The sequence below is a fragment of the Gnatocerus cornutus genome, chromosome 1 (genome assembly GCF_029298725.1).
Source record: "Gnatocerus cornutus isolate USDA-ARS CGAHR chromosome 1, icGnaCorn1.1, whole genome shotgun sequence".
NCBI lineage: Eukaryota > Metazoa > Arthropoda > Insecta > Coleoptera > Tenebrionidae > Gnatocerus > Gnatocerus cornutus.
The window spans coordinates 30,908,683-30,923,788 of record NC_142233.1 but is presented as its reverse complement, the minus strand read 5'-3'; the positions used below and the strand labels follow the sequence as shown (position 1 = coordinate 30,923,788).

Here is a 15,106-nt window from a genome sequence, read left to right as displayed (position 1 = left end):
CGAGCGGAGATGAAGTGGCGGTTTATTTTAAAATTTACGCCCCCAGCTAAAAGATTTTATTAAGTGAAAATAATAAATAAGTTACATAAATAATAAATACGTGAAATTAAATCTAACTTATATTATACTCTTCGATTAACCGGAGGATGTTCAACCCGTCATCCTCCTCCAATTGCCTTTTTTTCCGGCCGATGAAAGCCACCGACGCCGGTGACATCGTCGTCACAACCATTGGATTCATCATGCTCTTTTCCTTTAGAGCGTGAATTAATTTCTGAAATTATAAAATCATGTCTGTTTTGTTCCTACGTAAAACTTTCACTCACAAGAACTAGTTTAATAAGAAATACAGCAAAAGTCAGAAATCCGATGGTCATCAGAGCACCTTCGTTTGAAGGAAAATCCATTTCCTTGTCGTCGTGGCCGCGAGCTTCAGACGTGTCTTCACGACTCCAAAGACTCGACATCCTCTCATCTATTAACAATGTTAAAAAGACTTTCCCTGAAAAAGTAATACTCACCGATGTTTGTTAGCAAATTATCCCTCAAGTTCGTTAGCAGCGAAATTTTGCTCTTCAGCGACTTCTTGGCGTTGGTTGTAAGGGTCTCTTGGATGCTCTGTAGAAGCGGTAAAAATCCAGAGTATGAATCCTCTAATTTTTCCGTTTTATTTTCCCGGGATTTAGAAGAGTAATTCTGTGGTTCCTGACTCCGCATTTTTGAGGTGGTGAATTCATTTGGTTGCTGGGTCATGGGGGTTGTTGGTGGAGGAGTCCAATAAGGTGTCGGTGGCGGAGTCCTATGAGATGTCGGTGGCGGAGTCCTATGTGGTGTCGGTGGAGGAGTGGTATGGGACGTCGGTGGCGGCATCCTGCGAGGTGTCAGCGTTGTGGTCAAAGGTGCGATCGTCCCTATCAATAAGTCTTTATAATTCGCAATGGTTGTCGTTGGTACAGTTGTTAACATCCTCTGTGATGGAGTTGTTGGATGATCCATAAAACTTACTTTTGGAGCTCCTAGAACCGACGTTACTAAACATTATATTCTCGAATTTGAAACTTACCAAAAACAAACTGCGCCGGTTTTCTGACTTGGGGCGGCATTTCTGGTGGTTGTTTGCTAGGAACTGGAGGGATTTCTACCCAGGCACTTTTCACACTGATTAAATGAATTGAAAAGTACAGATTTAGGACCAACTGCCACATGTTGATCTTGTTCGTGGCGTTAAGAGAACTGCGAAGTGTGACAAAGTTTAAAACCTGGAGCAGTTAGGATTCTGTTAGAGCTCTTATGCAAAAACTTGGAGCAGAAAATCGCTTGATGGAACTAATAGGAAGTGCAAAATTCAAACGACAGAGTCTTCTAGAGTATTTATTTGTAATTATAGTTGTACAAGTGAGACCAACAGTTTTTATTGTAATAAAAAGTTATGCTCAGATGAACCAATTTGCAAGTCTTCTTTTTTCAGTTCAGTCGCGTCTGTTGAATGTTACGTTTCTTCTTTTTAAAGATCACATTGTTTCTTTTCCACGTTGACGTTTTTGCGATGTCCTTGCGGAAGTTGAATTATCCCGTCTATTCTAAATCCTGCAAAAAAAATTTAAATTAATTCTCGTCAAACACAAAAATCGTACCGCTTACCTTTCTACAAAAACGATGTTTCTTTTTTTTTACTTTTTGAATGAACACCGTATTTTCTAGTGTTGTTCCCTGTTGACTATTTTCCTGCTAACGATCTGAAACAGTATTCTAATACAACGTGAAGTTCACCCCATGTGTGGAATGTTGTTAGTTCATCATCGACAAATCCTTTTCATTTTTCATCTGCCTTGAATTCTCTTTCCAGAAGCCGAATCCTCTTCTTTCTTCCCCCGAAGCCGAATCCTCTTCTTTCTTCCCCGAAGGCGAGTCCTCTTCTTTCTTCCCCGAAGGCGAGTCCTCTTCTTTCTTCCCCCGAAGCCAAATTATCTTCTTTCTTCCCTGAAGCAGAATCTCCTTCTTTCTTCCCCGAAGGCAAATCCTCTTCTTTCTTCTCCGAAGGCGAATCCTCTTCTTTCTTCTCCGAAGGAAAGTCTTCTTTCTTCCTCAAAGTCGAAATTCTTTCTCCACAAATTCTTTCGTTCTCGATGACGAATCTTCTTAACTAATCTTCCACCAATTTAGGTGATTACCTGTTCTCCTAGAAAAAAGCTTTGTTCTGTGTTGCTTGCAAAAGCTAAAAGGGTGAGAAAACGCTGTGGAAGTCGAAACAAAAATCATAAAACCCATTACCAGCAGCGAGAATCCTGAAAGAAAAAAAAAACATTTATTAAAGCGTCGAAGACTAAAATAACAAATTACCTTAATACGATGACATTGCTGCTCCCACTGTAAATTTTTAATGCGATTTTCCATGAAGGTGCATTTTTCTCTTTTCTTCGATCAATCATAGCTGTAATCAAAGCCACTTGTTTTTCTTTTTCAATCGTCCCTCATTTTTTTAATGAAGAGGAGTCTTGCTTGTTCATCGAAGATTTTTTTTTCTTTCTGTCCGAAACCTTCGATGGACCATGAATCTTATTACTTCATCTACTTCAATTTCATTTTTTTCTTTATTGAAATGGAATTCGGTTTGGTACTCAGATGGTTGCTTTTTTCTTCCGCCGAATGTGGATTTTTTCTGTTTTTATACGTTTCGCAATTAGGTAGTTCCATCTTCCAAACAAAACAATTGTTGAAATTGAAAATACGATTATGTATTGGAACATCCTCTTGGATAGACTTCATGATTCCTCCGCAGTATGAAGAACTTCAAGAAGTGAAAAAAATTGATAATTCTTCTTTGCTTGAGAAGGCAAAAATCGTAAACTTCTTCGTCAATTTTGGAATTGATGGTATGTTCGTTTGAAGACTCATAAGTTTGGGTAATTTTCTTTTTTAAATAGACGCAGACGTAAGACTCGTGATTTCTTCAATTTCAAGTGAAAATTCGTAGAATATAATGAATGACATCTACAACGCTGTAAACTTGATACGTAGTGGAAGCTGCCTCTTCGTAACCGTCGCATTTTTTAATTTCTGTCAAAAGGGCTTGCATATTAATGTTCTTCATGTGCGAAGTTCCGAAGAAATTCTAAAAGTTTAGTGCATAATGAAAAGAGTAGACTTCTTCGCTTTTGGAGTGGATTGGTGAGAAGTTATCGAGAAGTATTTATGTTGGAAAGGGTTTCAGAAATTCTAAAAATCCTTGCTTTGTGCTTGTTGCGTTAGATTGTCATGATTTGGAATCAACAAAATTAAATCTTCATTCTTCCTTTCAGAGTGATTATATATACAGGGTCTATCAGAACTGGCGGACCAAAATCATCCCATGGATAAATGATCTTCTGCAGATAAAGAGAAAATTGTTTAAAAAAATCCATTCTTGTTGGCTTTTAAAATAAGAACGGTTTTAATTGACCAATCGTGTTGTAGATGTAAAATTACCTTAAAACATATATTTTTTACCATAGAAACCTATTTAATTGTTGCAAAAAATAATTGACTGTTATGTCATAACAAAGTATTTCTGACAATTAGACAGTCATTCCAAACGTTGATTTGTGGTTTCATTGTATTTAATAATTAATTATGTTTACCCCGGAAGAATATTTTGATATGGTCTTGTTGTATGGAGAGTGTAATCGCAGTGCAACAGCTACTATCCAGCAATACGCACTTCGTTTTCCAAATAGGGAACAGCCTAGCCGAAATGTTATTTTAAGATTAGTACAGAGAGGAAGAGAATCTGGTAATTTAAAAGTATGCAGAAGGGAGGTTGGGGGTGCCCCAAGAACTGCGAGAACCGTGGACAACGAGGAAGCGGTTATTGAGATTTTTGAAGGGGAACCTGAAACGAGCATTAGTATTGTGGCCAGAAATCTTGAAATGTCCACCTCTTCTGTTCAACGTATTCTTAAAGACGAACGAATGCACCCATTTCATTATACTAAAGTGCAATGTCTTACGCCGGAAGATTATCCTCTAAGAGTGGAGTTTTGTACTTGGCTTCTGCGGGAACATGAAGCAAATGAGAACTTCGTCAAAAGCATATTGTTTACAGACGAATCTTGCTTTCAAAAAGATGGATTTTTCAATCAAAGAAATTTTCATGTTTGGGGGCGAGATAATCCGCACGTCTTCAGGCAAAGTAATCCCCAGCAAAGATTTTCTGTCAATCTTTGGGCTGGAATTTTTGGGAACGCCATAGTAAATTGTTTTGAGAACAAGTTATACGCAATTATAAAACATCACATTCTTTCAGGTTGGCCCGTACGAATTTCCCGCCAGACTCAACGGCCAAATTTATACAAATTTTTTAGTTGATGATTTGGACATGCTGCTAGACAATATTCCTCTACAAAGATTAAGAAATGTTGACATTAACAATATTTGGTTCCAACATGATGGATGCCCAGCACATTTTGCAAATGTAACTAGGAACCATTTAGATGTTAGATTTCCTAATGCATGGATAGGCCGCGGAGGCCCAAGACGTTGGCCCCCCAGGTCGCCAGACCTTACGCCCTTAGATTTTTTCCTTTGGGGACACGTCAAGAATTTGGTGTACCGAAATATGCCTGAAAATATTAACGTGTTAAGAAACCGCATTCAAGAAGCATTTGCTTCAATAACAGCTGAAATGGTCAGTAATGCTAGGGCAAGTCTACTGAGAAGAGCTGCTCTGTGCATTCAAGTGGAAGGAAGAAATTTTGAACATTTACTTTAAAAACTATTTACCTATTTTTTCAAATTTATACCGCTAATTCATTCATTTTTGTTATTTCTGTATTCATTTACTAATCTGTTTTTCGGATTCTGTTAATTTTAAAGTTTGAGTTTATTATTTCATTTTGTTGGTCTTAAAATAAACTTGTCAATTTTTATGAGAAGACGTCACCTAAAAAATTACGTCAGTGTAACAACAATGCAAAAATATTTAAGATGCATCCATAGTTACAAATAAAGCAGGAAAAGCTAATTTTCAGGTAACTTAACATCAGCAACACGATTGGTTAGTTTAAATTGTTCATTTTCTGATCACTATTAAAGATGGATTTTTTTAAACATTTTTCCAATTATTCCCAGAAGATTGTGAATACATCGTTTCATTTTGGTCCGCTAGTTCTGATAGACCCTGTATATATATATCCCTTTCTTTTCTTAATTCTTTAATTTTCCACGAAATTTTGCAAAAACTTGTTCTCCTAGGGAAACAGTTTTCTTTGGTGTGGATCAAAAGCCGAAGGCATGAGAAAGTAATAGAAAGAGTAACTTTTGCTTCAGCGGCGAATCCCACTTCTTTGTCATCGAAGTCAAATGCTCTTCATTCTTCAGTGATGACGAAACCCTCTTCTATCTTCCTCGAAGATGGGTTCTCTTCTTTCTTCCTGGAAGTCGAAGCCTCTTCATTCTTCAGCGATGGGGAACCCATCTTCTTTCTTCCTCGAAGTCGAATCCTGTTCTTTCTTCATCGACGTCGAATCCTTTGTTTTTTCTTCGGCGATGACGTAACCCTGTTCTTTCTTCCTCGAAATCGGATCCTTTTTTTTTTCTTCGGCGATAACGAAACCCTCTTCTTTCTTCCTCGAAAATGGATCCTCTTCTTCGAAGTCGAATCCTCTTCAATCTTCAGTGATGACGAAACCCTCTTCTTTTTCCTCGAAGTAGAATCCTCTTCTTTCTTCTTCGATGTAAAATCCCATTCTTTCTTCGGCGATGACGAAACCCTTTTCTTTCTTCCTCGACGTAGAATCCTCTTCATTCTTCGGCAACGACGAAAGCCTCTTCTTCCTTCCTTGACGTAGAATCCTTTTTCTTTCTTCGGCGATGACGAAACCCTCTTCTTTCTTCCTCGAAGTCGAATCCTCTTCAATCTTCAGTGATGACGAAAGCCTCTTCATTCTTCGGCGATGGCGAAATCCTCTTCTTTTTTCCTCGAAGTCGGGTCCTCATCTTCATTCTTCAACGGTTGGATCCTCTTGTTTTTTCTTCGATGTCGGATTCTTTTCTTTCTTCGGCGATGACGAAACCCTCTTCTTTGTTTCCTCGCAGTAGAATCCTCTTCTTTCTTCCTTGAAGTCGGAACCTTTTCATTCTTCAGCGTCGACGAAACCCTCTTCTTTCTTCTTCGAAGTCGCATCCTCTTCTTTCATCTTCGAAGTCGCATCCTCTTCTTTCTTCCTTGTTGACGAATCCATCTTCGTTCTTCCTTGACGAGTCCATTTTTTTTCCTCGAAGTCGAATCCTCTTCCTTTTTCATTTTTCTTCAAAACAAAATATTCTTTGTTCATCGTTAAGAAATCCACTTCTTTTTAACAGTTGAATTTTTCTTCGTTGTTCTTTCTTCATTCCCTGTTCCTAGAAAAGACTTTCTTATGCTACCGTTGAAAGTTAACGAACAGAAATCACTGCTGAAGGAGACGAAAAATCATATCCATTAATCGGTTACGTCACCAATTCTGAAAACAACTTTAAATAACAAACTTTGAAGTAAAATTATAACAGGGTTACCTTAGCCTAGACGCGTTGACGCTTCCTCACAACTCTATACGCCAGTAAACGTAAAATATTCGTAACAGCAGTTCGTCAAATGAACGGCGTTTTTTTGTAAAAAAAAAACTAGCAAAAACTGGCGAAAGCTGACCGTTTTTAATAAACTTCTAGTAAAGGTTTTGTAATAAACTTATATAACTGGGTTATGCCTAATTGATGTTTTTGTTTTAAACTGAATGACGACAAAAACCTGTAAATGTTTCAGTTAAACAGTTGCATTAAAAAAATGTGCAAATCTCACCTTAGATTCCACGACGAAAATCCTTCTTCTGAAAGTGATCCAAATCGTCATAAAAAAGACGCTACTTTCCTTACAACAGCATTTATTTCACAACGTGATGATTGAAGGTACAGTTTCGTAACCATAAGCGATTACAAGATGTTGCCAGTAAATGACAATGTTTTTGAACAACGGTATGACAGTAAATTGTTACGGATGGTTGAAGATTTCCTGTCCTCGGGCTGATGTTGGAATCTTCTTTTCTTCTGAATTTGACATAAATGATAGCACATCGAGTCTTAATTCAAACATTAATATTACCTTATGATGATGGTGAAGGCTACTTTGGTTCTTCTAGTTGTGCCTGGTAAAAACTTAAAATATTTTGGAGGGCTGACATGGAAGTTGAAACTTAGATATGAAGTGAACCATGTTTTTGGTTTTCTATATGCACTGAGCTGCGCTTAACGACTTAGGACGACATTTTTCTTTGATCAATTTTTGAGCGGATTGCGGTACATCTTTCTACAAAATCGCAGTGTTGTTTGATATGGCACGATTACCTTCTCGCTTTCTAGACCGATGGCTAGATGCAAAGGAGTCCCGGGAATTTTATTAAGAACAATTATCCTGAAGAGAAGAGGAAGAATCCGAAACTACCATGACTCCAAGGGAACTGCAAACCACTAGTTGTCGATTTGTAATGCATTCGTACCTTTAGCGTCTTCAGGTGAAGTAACGTTGTAATAGTGACAGTAGAATCGGACCCTTTAGTTTTAGTCTTATCTTCAGGATGATTAAAATTCAAGGCGTAAATTTTATGGGGCGATCCTAGTGTAGTCCAATTGTTTCAAAGAGTAGCGCAAAATTTGTGGTGGAACCTCTACAAAAGACGGAACTGGATGTCTGGTATTTTGTCAGTACCTTAATCCCCAATCAGTTTCGTTCTGTAGGAACTGGGATCTCTCGGATAAGAATTTGGAGTTTGGCCAGCAGTAAAATGGAACGATCCGAAAACAAGTACGGCACAATTCTTCATTTTGTAGAAAAGTAGGAAAATGAAGATGTGGAGTGTCGAGAAGTTATTGCAAGGAAATCCTATAACACAACATTTGGCCGGATTCAGGAATACTTGCTGTGTTGAGAGAAGAAATCCTGGTGTTTTCGGGGAAGAACAGAAAATGGAGTCTTCGTTTTGAACATGAGGCAAGAGTTATTTATTTCCGAGTTTTTTCGTGGAGGCTTCAAGTCGTATTGTAGAAATTAGATAAGGCGTCCTACAACAGTTACCTCGGTTGCGCAAAATTGAAAATACTTGCGATCGCTTTTCTTTGCTGCTGGCGACGAAGAATCGTAACATTTTCCACGCTTTTTCGTTTGAATTGCGGCGACGCCAAGTTCGCACGAAATTTCTTGGAATAGACGCGTTTTGAAGAGGTGGTCCACGCAGGCACACGGTTCGCGGTTTCTTCAAATTCGAAGAATATGGTGACGAAATCTACAACGTTGTAAATTTGAGACACCGGAAGCAAGAAAAGTAGATACGATTTCACAACTTTCAAACCCTCCGCGTGGATTTGGTCGAAACTGGTGCTACACCGACTGAGGTTTCCGGAGGTGCTGGCGAAATAACACAACGGAAAGTTCTCTGGGCCATCTAAAACTAACATTGCCACGACACTTAGATAAAACGTTTTTACGAGCTTAGGTCCTCTTTCCACGCAGCAGCTAAATCCGCTCTTCGGGTGCTCCGCTTTGATTTGATGCCGACTGAAGTTTAAGAATGTGCTGGCGAAATAACACAACGGAAAGTTCTCTGGGCTATCTAAAACTAACATAACCACGACACTCAGATAAAACGCTTTTACGAGCTTAGGTCCACTTTTCACGCAGCAGCCAAATCCTATGAAACTTCCACTCTTCGGGGGCCCCGCATTGAATGGATCCCGACTGAAGTTTAAGAATGTTCTGACGAAGGAACACAACGGCAAATTCTTTGAGGCATCTAAAACTAACTTTGACACGACGCGCAAGATGTCTTTACGATTCTAGGTTTTATCCACTTCAGTAAAACCTTGAAGAGCTTCCACGTGAAGTGGTGACATTTTCTGACGTGATGTCGATCTACAACGTGGAGTTCCTCTTGCAGTATTCGCTACCGAGATTTCCGATTTTTGCGAGTTCATCCCTGACCAAGAAAGCGATACTTCTCTGGATCTACAACGAACTTTAGCACGAAACGAGGATTTGCGAGGTTGGGACGTCCCTCCGGATTACGTTTTTACTTCTAAATTGTTGATCAAAAAAGCAAAAAATGGATACGATTTCGTAAGTTCCTCTCCAGTTCGGTTCGAGCGGTTCCCTGCTGCGATTTTCAGGATGTTGGCCACGCGACAGCGAGAAGAACTATGGATCATGGCACGAAACGGGAAGAGGTTGAATTCGAAACTCCTTCCGGTAGAAATTCTGCTGCTGAATTGTTGATCTACAAAGATGCAACTTTGGTCCGAATTGAAAAGGCAAAAATGTATACGATTTCAAAAGTTCCTCTTTGGTTTGGTTCGAGAGGTTCCCTGCTGCGATTTTCGGAATATTGGCGACGCGACAGCGAGAAGAACTTCTCTGGATCATAGCACACGAAACGGAAAGATTTTGTGAATTCGAATCTCCTTCGGGTAGAAATTCTGCTGCTGAATTGTTGATCTACAAAGATGCAACTTTGGTCCAAATTGAAAAGGCAAAAATTGATACGATTTCGGAAGTTCCTCTTTGGTTCGGTTCAAGCGGTTCCCTGCTGCGATTTTCGGGATGTGGCGACGTGAGAGCGAGAAAAACTCTGGATCATAGCACGAAACGGGAAGAGGTTGTGAATACGGATCTCCTTCCGGTAGAAATTCTGCTGCTGTGTTGATCTACGCGTCGATCTACCATCTACGATGGAACGCATCAAAACTCTAAAAATGGGTACGATTTTCAAAAGGTTCTCCTCTTGGTTCTGTTGAATTATCAGCTACGGCCTGTTAACGAGATACGAGTTGTACTTTCTTGCTGAATATCGCGAGAACGACGCTGGCCTATCTAAAACGAAGTTTGGTACGAAACGTAAGGAATAAAAACGTTTACGAATTTGGTTCCTCTTCCGCAGATACATTCTTGCTCCGATTTGAAAATGTTACGATTTTATGGATGTCTCCAAAATCTTGCGCAGATTGGTACTTTTGGGAAAAGAATCCAATTTTATTAATTGAACTTCGATCTAGAACGGGTTAACTTTGACATAGGTCCAAACGTAAAAAATCATACGCTAATGACTCCTATCTTCATTCCAGGACACCAGCATAAGAGTTTTTTCTAATATGATATAAATAATCGCACCTAACTATGAGTAGTTCAGGTTCAGGACTGCAACTTCAATATGTAACATCGCAAAATAAATAATTATGATACTTGGCAGTTTTGCCTATTTCATTCCAGTTGTTTGGTGCTGATGAGTGCAAGGGGTTTAGTGCATCATTTTAGCCTACAATCAAGATTGACGGAATATGACGAATACCTTGGGGAAACTAGTTTGGATAGTCGATCCTCTAAACTTGTTTGTTCATAATTGACTAATTAGATCAGTTACTTTTTGCTATATGCTAATTACTTGTTGTTTCTCGCTCTGGATTATGAATCAATATGAAAATTAACTTTGGGCTTCTTTACGTTCCTAATTTTCCTTTGACGACTCTGGAAACGATTTACATTGTGGAAAATGCCAAAAGTACCTGATTATGTTCCCAAAGTTGGTATTTCACGGAAGAGTAATAAATGGAATGAAATGAAAACTGCTCCAGCACTGACGTAAGTCTTCAAACTGCGCGTTTTATGGCAATATTTGAACGTAAGCCTACAAAGTAGTGAGCTTCTACAGACATCGTACCTACTTCACGTTGTCTTCAGACTGCTGCATTGATGAAACTGGTGCCTTTTATTTATGTGGAGTTTAATGGTATAAAAACTTGTGCTAGTGCGGAAGTGCCGCGAACTGCTGACTGAAAACCTCACATTATATGTAACTGAGTACCTACTTTCCACGCAATTCAATTTGTCTTCGTTCTCTTAATGGGATAAAAATTTACTTTAAGCTACTCTACTAGTTGTTATTTCCCAGTTGGTCTTCCACTTTCTGCTTTTCATTTTAGTGAAGACCTGAAATTGCAGTGGAAGATTGGCTTCTTTGTTCCTTTGATAAGACAACTGTTAAAAAAATCACGTTTGACTAAATAACTAAATTCTTGGAATCATGCAAGAGTTGTAACTAATCCAGAAGTCTTCAAGCATCTGCAAATATTCGTAACATTTGGACATTCAAACAGTTACCTTCAACTCTTCATTTATGTTTAAAGAATGAAATTTAGAATTAAAATCTACTTGTTTAGAATGCCTTCTTATCTTCCGGAATCGTGGACTGTTGAAATTCCCTTATCCTCTTGAGATACTTCATTATTTAATTGACATATTATGAATTCAAGTTTTTAATTAACGTCAAATATTTGTTTTAAAGAAACTCCTAAAAACTCACGTAAGCCAACTCATTTCAAATACCTGGCTGGCTCCTATCTCCTGCTGCAACTTTCTCTTCCCTCATTAAAATTCGCTTTCACACCTTGGCATTTGACGCATAAATAACCTTTCTCTTTTCGCCTTTAACCGCAATCCTCCGCTCTTAAAATTCGTCATCTGGTCGCTCATGACCAGGATTTCCTTCTGGTAAATTCTGACCTGACAAAAAAACTCCAAACAAGCCACATATCGTGGCATAATTAGGACCAAAAGGTACTTTACCGTTACTCGATCGTTCCGTAACGGAAAGTGTGTCCAATTCCTCTCGGCAGCTTTGGGATTTGACTGCCAACCTAATGAGAGATTCATCCTCAAACATTCATCCAAACAAAAGTGCAGCACCGCTGTTCATAATTTGTGAACTTCAATGGGGCGCCTTTTTGATGTTCACAAAAAATTAACAAGTGGTGGTCGAGTAGGAAGAACGATACTTCAGGTTTTACCACTTGGGTGTCGCCCTAGCCGTGCGCAACGTGCTTTCTGGGTCAAAGTCGTCTGAAGGTACCTTTACCAGCAGGACTCCGCTCAACATGGAAATTCAAAACAATTAGTACACAGGAACAACAGGAGAGCAGATGTGAAACTACTCGATTTCTTTGGTCTTTTTTTATTAATTCAAATTTAAAAAAAATACTATTCACACTATTCACGAGTCAAACTTAAATTAATTTGTACATTGAGTGATACATTACAAACCGAAAACGGGCACAATCCTGGCAACCAGGTTCGGACAGTTGGGCCCCCCAGGTGACTGTAATGAAAAAACTCCCATAAAATCACAGAATAATATCACATCGATCTTCTATGCTACACAAGAATATCAAGCTCTGGAAAAGTGCACCAGTTTCATTTGGCTCATGAACTGGTCTAAACCGGTGTTGATTTCCTCGCAAACGGCATCGTCCCATCTGACGTCCTTCGACCCGTCAACTTTCTCCGTGACCTTGGCCTTGAACACCTCCCACTTCAGTCTTCTTTCTTGTTGCTTCATTTTCAATTCGTCCTCAGCTTTCGAAAGCGCGTTCGATAAAACAGCCTGAACGAGGAGATTTCTACGCCTTTGCAGTTTACAACTAGTTTTCTTGAATTTTACTTTACTGATCCAATCACACAACGAAATAACGGTTGTTTCTTTGTTGCCGACCGAGCAACCCATAGGTTCAAATTTGTGAAAATTTCTCAAAATCTCCTCTTATCAGCGCTTTTAAAGGAAAGCTAGTGATAACACACCTGAATACAGTCTCAAATTTGATGGTTTTTGAAGAATGTGGCCCGAGGACAGGAACAAATCTTGCACACAACTTCACTCCTCACTCGTCGGCGACCCACACAGAAATGGCGTCGAAAAATGACGCACCCTTTTTTATACTGAGGTCACGCCACAGAATGTAAGCCTACGCTGCGGATGGAAAAGTAGAACCACGAAATGTGGCTAAATTAGCATGAAAAAACGCTCAAACGACACAGAAAGTGCAAAAATATGAATCAGAATTAATCGACCAGTTGAAATCAATCGGTATCTGCCCATAAAGTCTCTTTAATGAACTCTATACTAATTACCCAGGAATCGAGGAATAATCTGGAACGCGCCGGGAGCTTCCGTGACGTCACGGGCAGCTGCGATTCAAGGGAGGGTCTTTCCATTTAATGCGTTGTTATTTTTCTAGCAAAATTAGATATAAACAAACGAAATGAATACAACTAGGTAATTTCAAAACTTAATTCGCTTGAATACTGATAAACTCGCAGTTTTGTTAAAAAAGATTAGAATGTATTGTTATTGTTATTACGCGCCATTGTGGTAAAGAAACGACGGTTGAGCCCGTTGTTTACGCATCGTATCTTCAATAATGGAATTTCGCTTTAACGACTTTCCTTAATAAAATTGAGGAATCTGTGACGTTAATGGACAAACAACGAGTCGAAATTGTTTTGTTTGTCAATGATAAAACAATTGCACGTCACAGTCGTAACGACCCTGTAACGATTTTTTCCAGAGGCGTACATCTAAAATTTGTAAAAGATCATTTTCTTTGAAACAAATGCACTAATCGTATAAAAATTAATGTTATTATAAGCAATAAAAGCTAATACTTTCATAAAAATAACTCAGGAAAAGATTAAATAGCTTTAAAAAATAATAATGAAAAAATGATATAGTATATCCGGTGAGAGATTGGGAGATTTCGACAGTTGACATAGAGGTTGGCAGCAAATTATGCTACAAAATACACTAAAAACACTAAATTCCTACGCAAAATGGGTTGACAGGGTTGTCAGTAACTGGGGTTATTTTATTATTTTAAATTTCGCGCGTATGGTACACTTTTTATTGCGTAGATTTAGTGACTTTTCTGTCATTCAAACTCTTGCTGTACGAACTGTAACCAGATTCTTCTCATCAATGCTGCTGAGCTGTAATAAAAATTGATTAGTTTTGAAAGTATAACACGTTTACAAGTTATTTCCTCAAATTTTGTAGATGATGTTGATCAATTAATTATGAAAAGAATTACATTGGGTGGGTCGGATTGACAATTTTATTATTTCGTTGTCCGGACTTCTATCCTCCACGGTATATTTGTCTCGAAATGTACATTACCGCTATCGTAACTCTAGACACCGTATTTTTAAAAAGTCGCATTTTTGACAGCCACTGTCAAAGTTTGTAAAATGACAGTTGACAGAAAACAAATTTTCATTTAAAATCCTGTTCTAACCTGTGGTTCTAACATTCCGCTTTCATCAAAATTGATGGGATTTCTCGAAAAGGTTGGTAAATTCAGCGTCCGCACAATGTTGAAGCGCAAACTGTCAAAAAAATCCACCCCCGAAGAAACTACTTCAGCCCCTAAAGCCGCACGTGCTGAGCCTCCTCCAGATCAGTCAAAATTCTTCCCAACCGCAGCTTCAAGTTTTCCTCAAAAATTCATAAATATCCAACTAGAACTCAACGCTGCTTTAAAACCCTTACAATTTAAGTCACCAGTGGCGTACATCTACAATCCCGTCGAGTACGCATTCAAACCCAATGAAACTTACGTAACGAAATACTGCCAAGGCCCCAAGAAACTGCTTTTTGTTGGTATGAATCCTGGGCCTTTCGGCATGTGCCAAACGGGCGTCCCTTTTGGAGAAATAAAATCAGTACGTGATTGGTTAGGGATTAACGAAAATGTCGAAAAACCGGCAAAAGAATGTCCCCAGCGCCGCGTTTTGGGGTTCACGTGTACAAGGTCAGAAGTGAGCGGCGATAGGTTGTGGAATCTTATTAAAAAGTTGTGCGTCACTCCTGAGGTGTTTTTCAAAAACTGTTTTGTTTATAACTATTGCCCTTTGGCGCTTTTGAAGAGTGACGGAGGCAACTTGACTCCGAGTGACATTAAGGTAATTTTTCCAAGATTTTGATACACTAATTCAATTTTTTTTATAGGACGCCAAAGTGCTGGAGGAGATCTGTGACCGCTTTTTTTACCAAATTATTCAATTGCTGCAACCTGAAGTCATCGTGGGGATCGGCAGATATGCAGAAAAACGGGCGATCTTGACCCTTAAAGACAATAAAAATATTAAAGTTGTCGGTTTGACCCATCCCAGTCCCCGCGTCAAGAACAACCAGAATTGGGCTACAAAAGCAGAAGATTTCTTTAAAAAGGAGAATCTTCTCAAGTATATGATCGAGCAAGACGAATCCTCTTCTAATTAAAC

General features: G+C 38.8%; 4 protein-coding genes and 2 long non-coding RNA genes across 6 annotated transcripts; 1 reads left to right on the top strand and 5 right to left on the bottom strand.

Moving 5' to 3' along the window:
- Positions 1 to 43: 43 nt before the first annotated feature.
- LOC148181564 (uncharacterized) lies at positions 44 to 1,814 on the bottom strand. The gene is given in 5 exon segments (XM_088031659.1): positions 44 to 274; positions 327 to 483; positions 485 to 1,016; positions 1,064 to 1,587; positions 1,642 to 1,814. Coding segments are annotated over 4 exon segments (993 nt in total). The 5' UTR covers positions 1,206 to 1,587; positions 1,642 to 1,814; the 3' UTR covers positions 44 to 112.
- Positions 1,815 to 6,021: 4,207 nt separating this feature from the next.
- Positions 6,022 to 6,905, bottom strand: LOC148181563 (uncharacterized). Its single transcript, XR_015769735.1, has 3 exons — positions 6,815 to 6,905; positions 6,532 to 6,763; positions 6,022 to 6,479 (listed from the first exon to the last, which is right to left on the bottom strand). It is a non-coding gene; the product is annotated as an uncharacterized LOC148181563 (long non-coding RNA).
- LOC148181562 (uncharacterized) lies at positions 6,880 to 7,314 on the bottom strand. The gene is made up of 3 exons (XM_088049974.1): positions 7,308 to 7,314; positions 7,115 to 7,256; positions 6,880 to 7,059 (listed from the first exon to the last, which is right to left on the bottom strand). Exons 1-3 carry the CDS (start codon positions 7,312 to 7,314, stop codon positions 6,897 to 6,899), a joined length of 312 nt encoding a protein of 103 aa, XP_087906100.1. The 3' UTR covers positions 6,880 to 6,896.
- A 494-nt stretch (positions 7,315 to 7,808) lies between these two features.
- On the bottom strand, positions 7,809 to 8,745 carry LOC148181561 (uncharacterized). Its single transcript, XM_088031679.1, has 2 exons — positions 8,084 to 8,745; positions 7,809 to 8,035 (listed from the first exon to the last, which is right to left on the bottom strand). The coding sequence occupies exons 1-2, from the start codon at positions 8,629 to 8,631 to the stop codon at positions 8,011 to 8,013; spliced, it is 573 nt and encodes a 190-aa protein (XP_087887805.1). The 5' UTR covers positions 8,632 to 8,745; the 3' UTR covers positions 7,809 to 8,010.
- A 1,261-nt stretch (positions 8,746 to 10,006) lies between these two features.
- LOC148181560 (uncharacterized) lies at positions 10,007 to 12,755 on the bottom strand. Its single transcript, XR_015769733.1, has 2 exons — positions 12,629 to 12,755; positions 10,007 to 12,149 (listed from the first exon to the last, which is right to left on the bottom strand). It is a non-coding gene; the product is annotated as an uncharacterized LOC148181560 (long non-coding RNA).
- Positions 12,756 to 14,021: 1,266 nt separating this feature from the next.
- On the top strand, positions 14,022 to 15,104 carry Smug (Single-strand-selective monofunctional uracil-DNA glycosylase). The gene is made up of 2 exons (XM_088036205.1): positions 14,022 to 14,785; positions 14,832 to 15,104. The coding sequence occupies exons 1-2, from the start codon at positions 14,153 to 14,155 to the stop codon at positions 15,102 to 15,104; spliced, it is 906 nt and encodes a 301-aa protein (XP_087892331.1). The 5' UTR covers positions 14,022 to 14,152.
- Positions 15,105 to 15,106: the final 2 nt, after the last annotated feature.

Bases quoted from the DNA above. Each gene is read 5' to 3' on its own strand.
- LOC148181562 (XM_088049974.1), bottom strand. The intron at 7,060-7,114 runs GTAATATTAATG...TGTCAAATTCAG, and splicing joins GCCTTCACCATCATCATAAG to AAGAAAAGAAGATTCCAACA.
- Smug (XM_088036205.1), top strand. From the start codon at position 14,153: ATGGGATTTCTCGAAAAGGTTGGTAAATTCAGCGTCCGCACAATGTTG. The intron at 14,786-14,831 runs GTAATTTTTCCA...TTTTTTTTATAG, and splicing joins TGACTCCGAGTGACATTAAG to GACGCCAAAGTGCTGGAGGA.
- LOC148181561 (XM_088031679.1), bottom strand. From the start codon at position 8,631: ATGTTAGTTTTAGATAGCCCAGAGAACTTTCCGTTGTGTTATTTCGCC. The intron at 8,036-8,083 runs GTAACTGTTGTA...TACGACTTGAAG, and splicing joins TTCAATTTTGCGCAACCGAG to CCTCCACGAAAAAACTCGGA.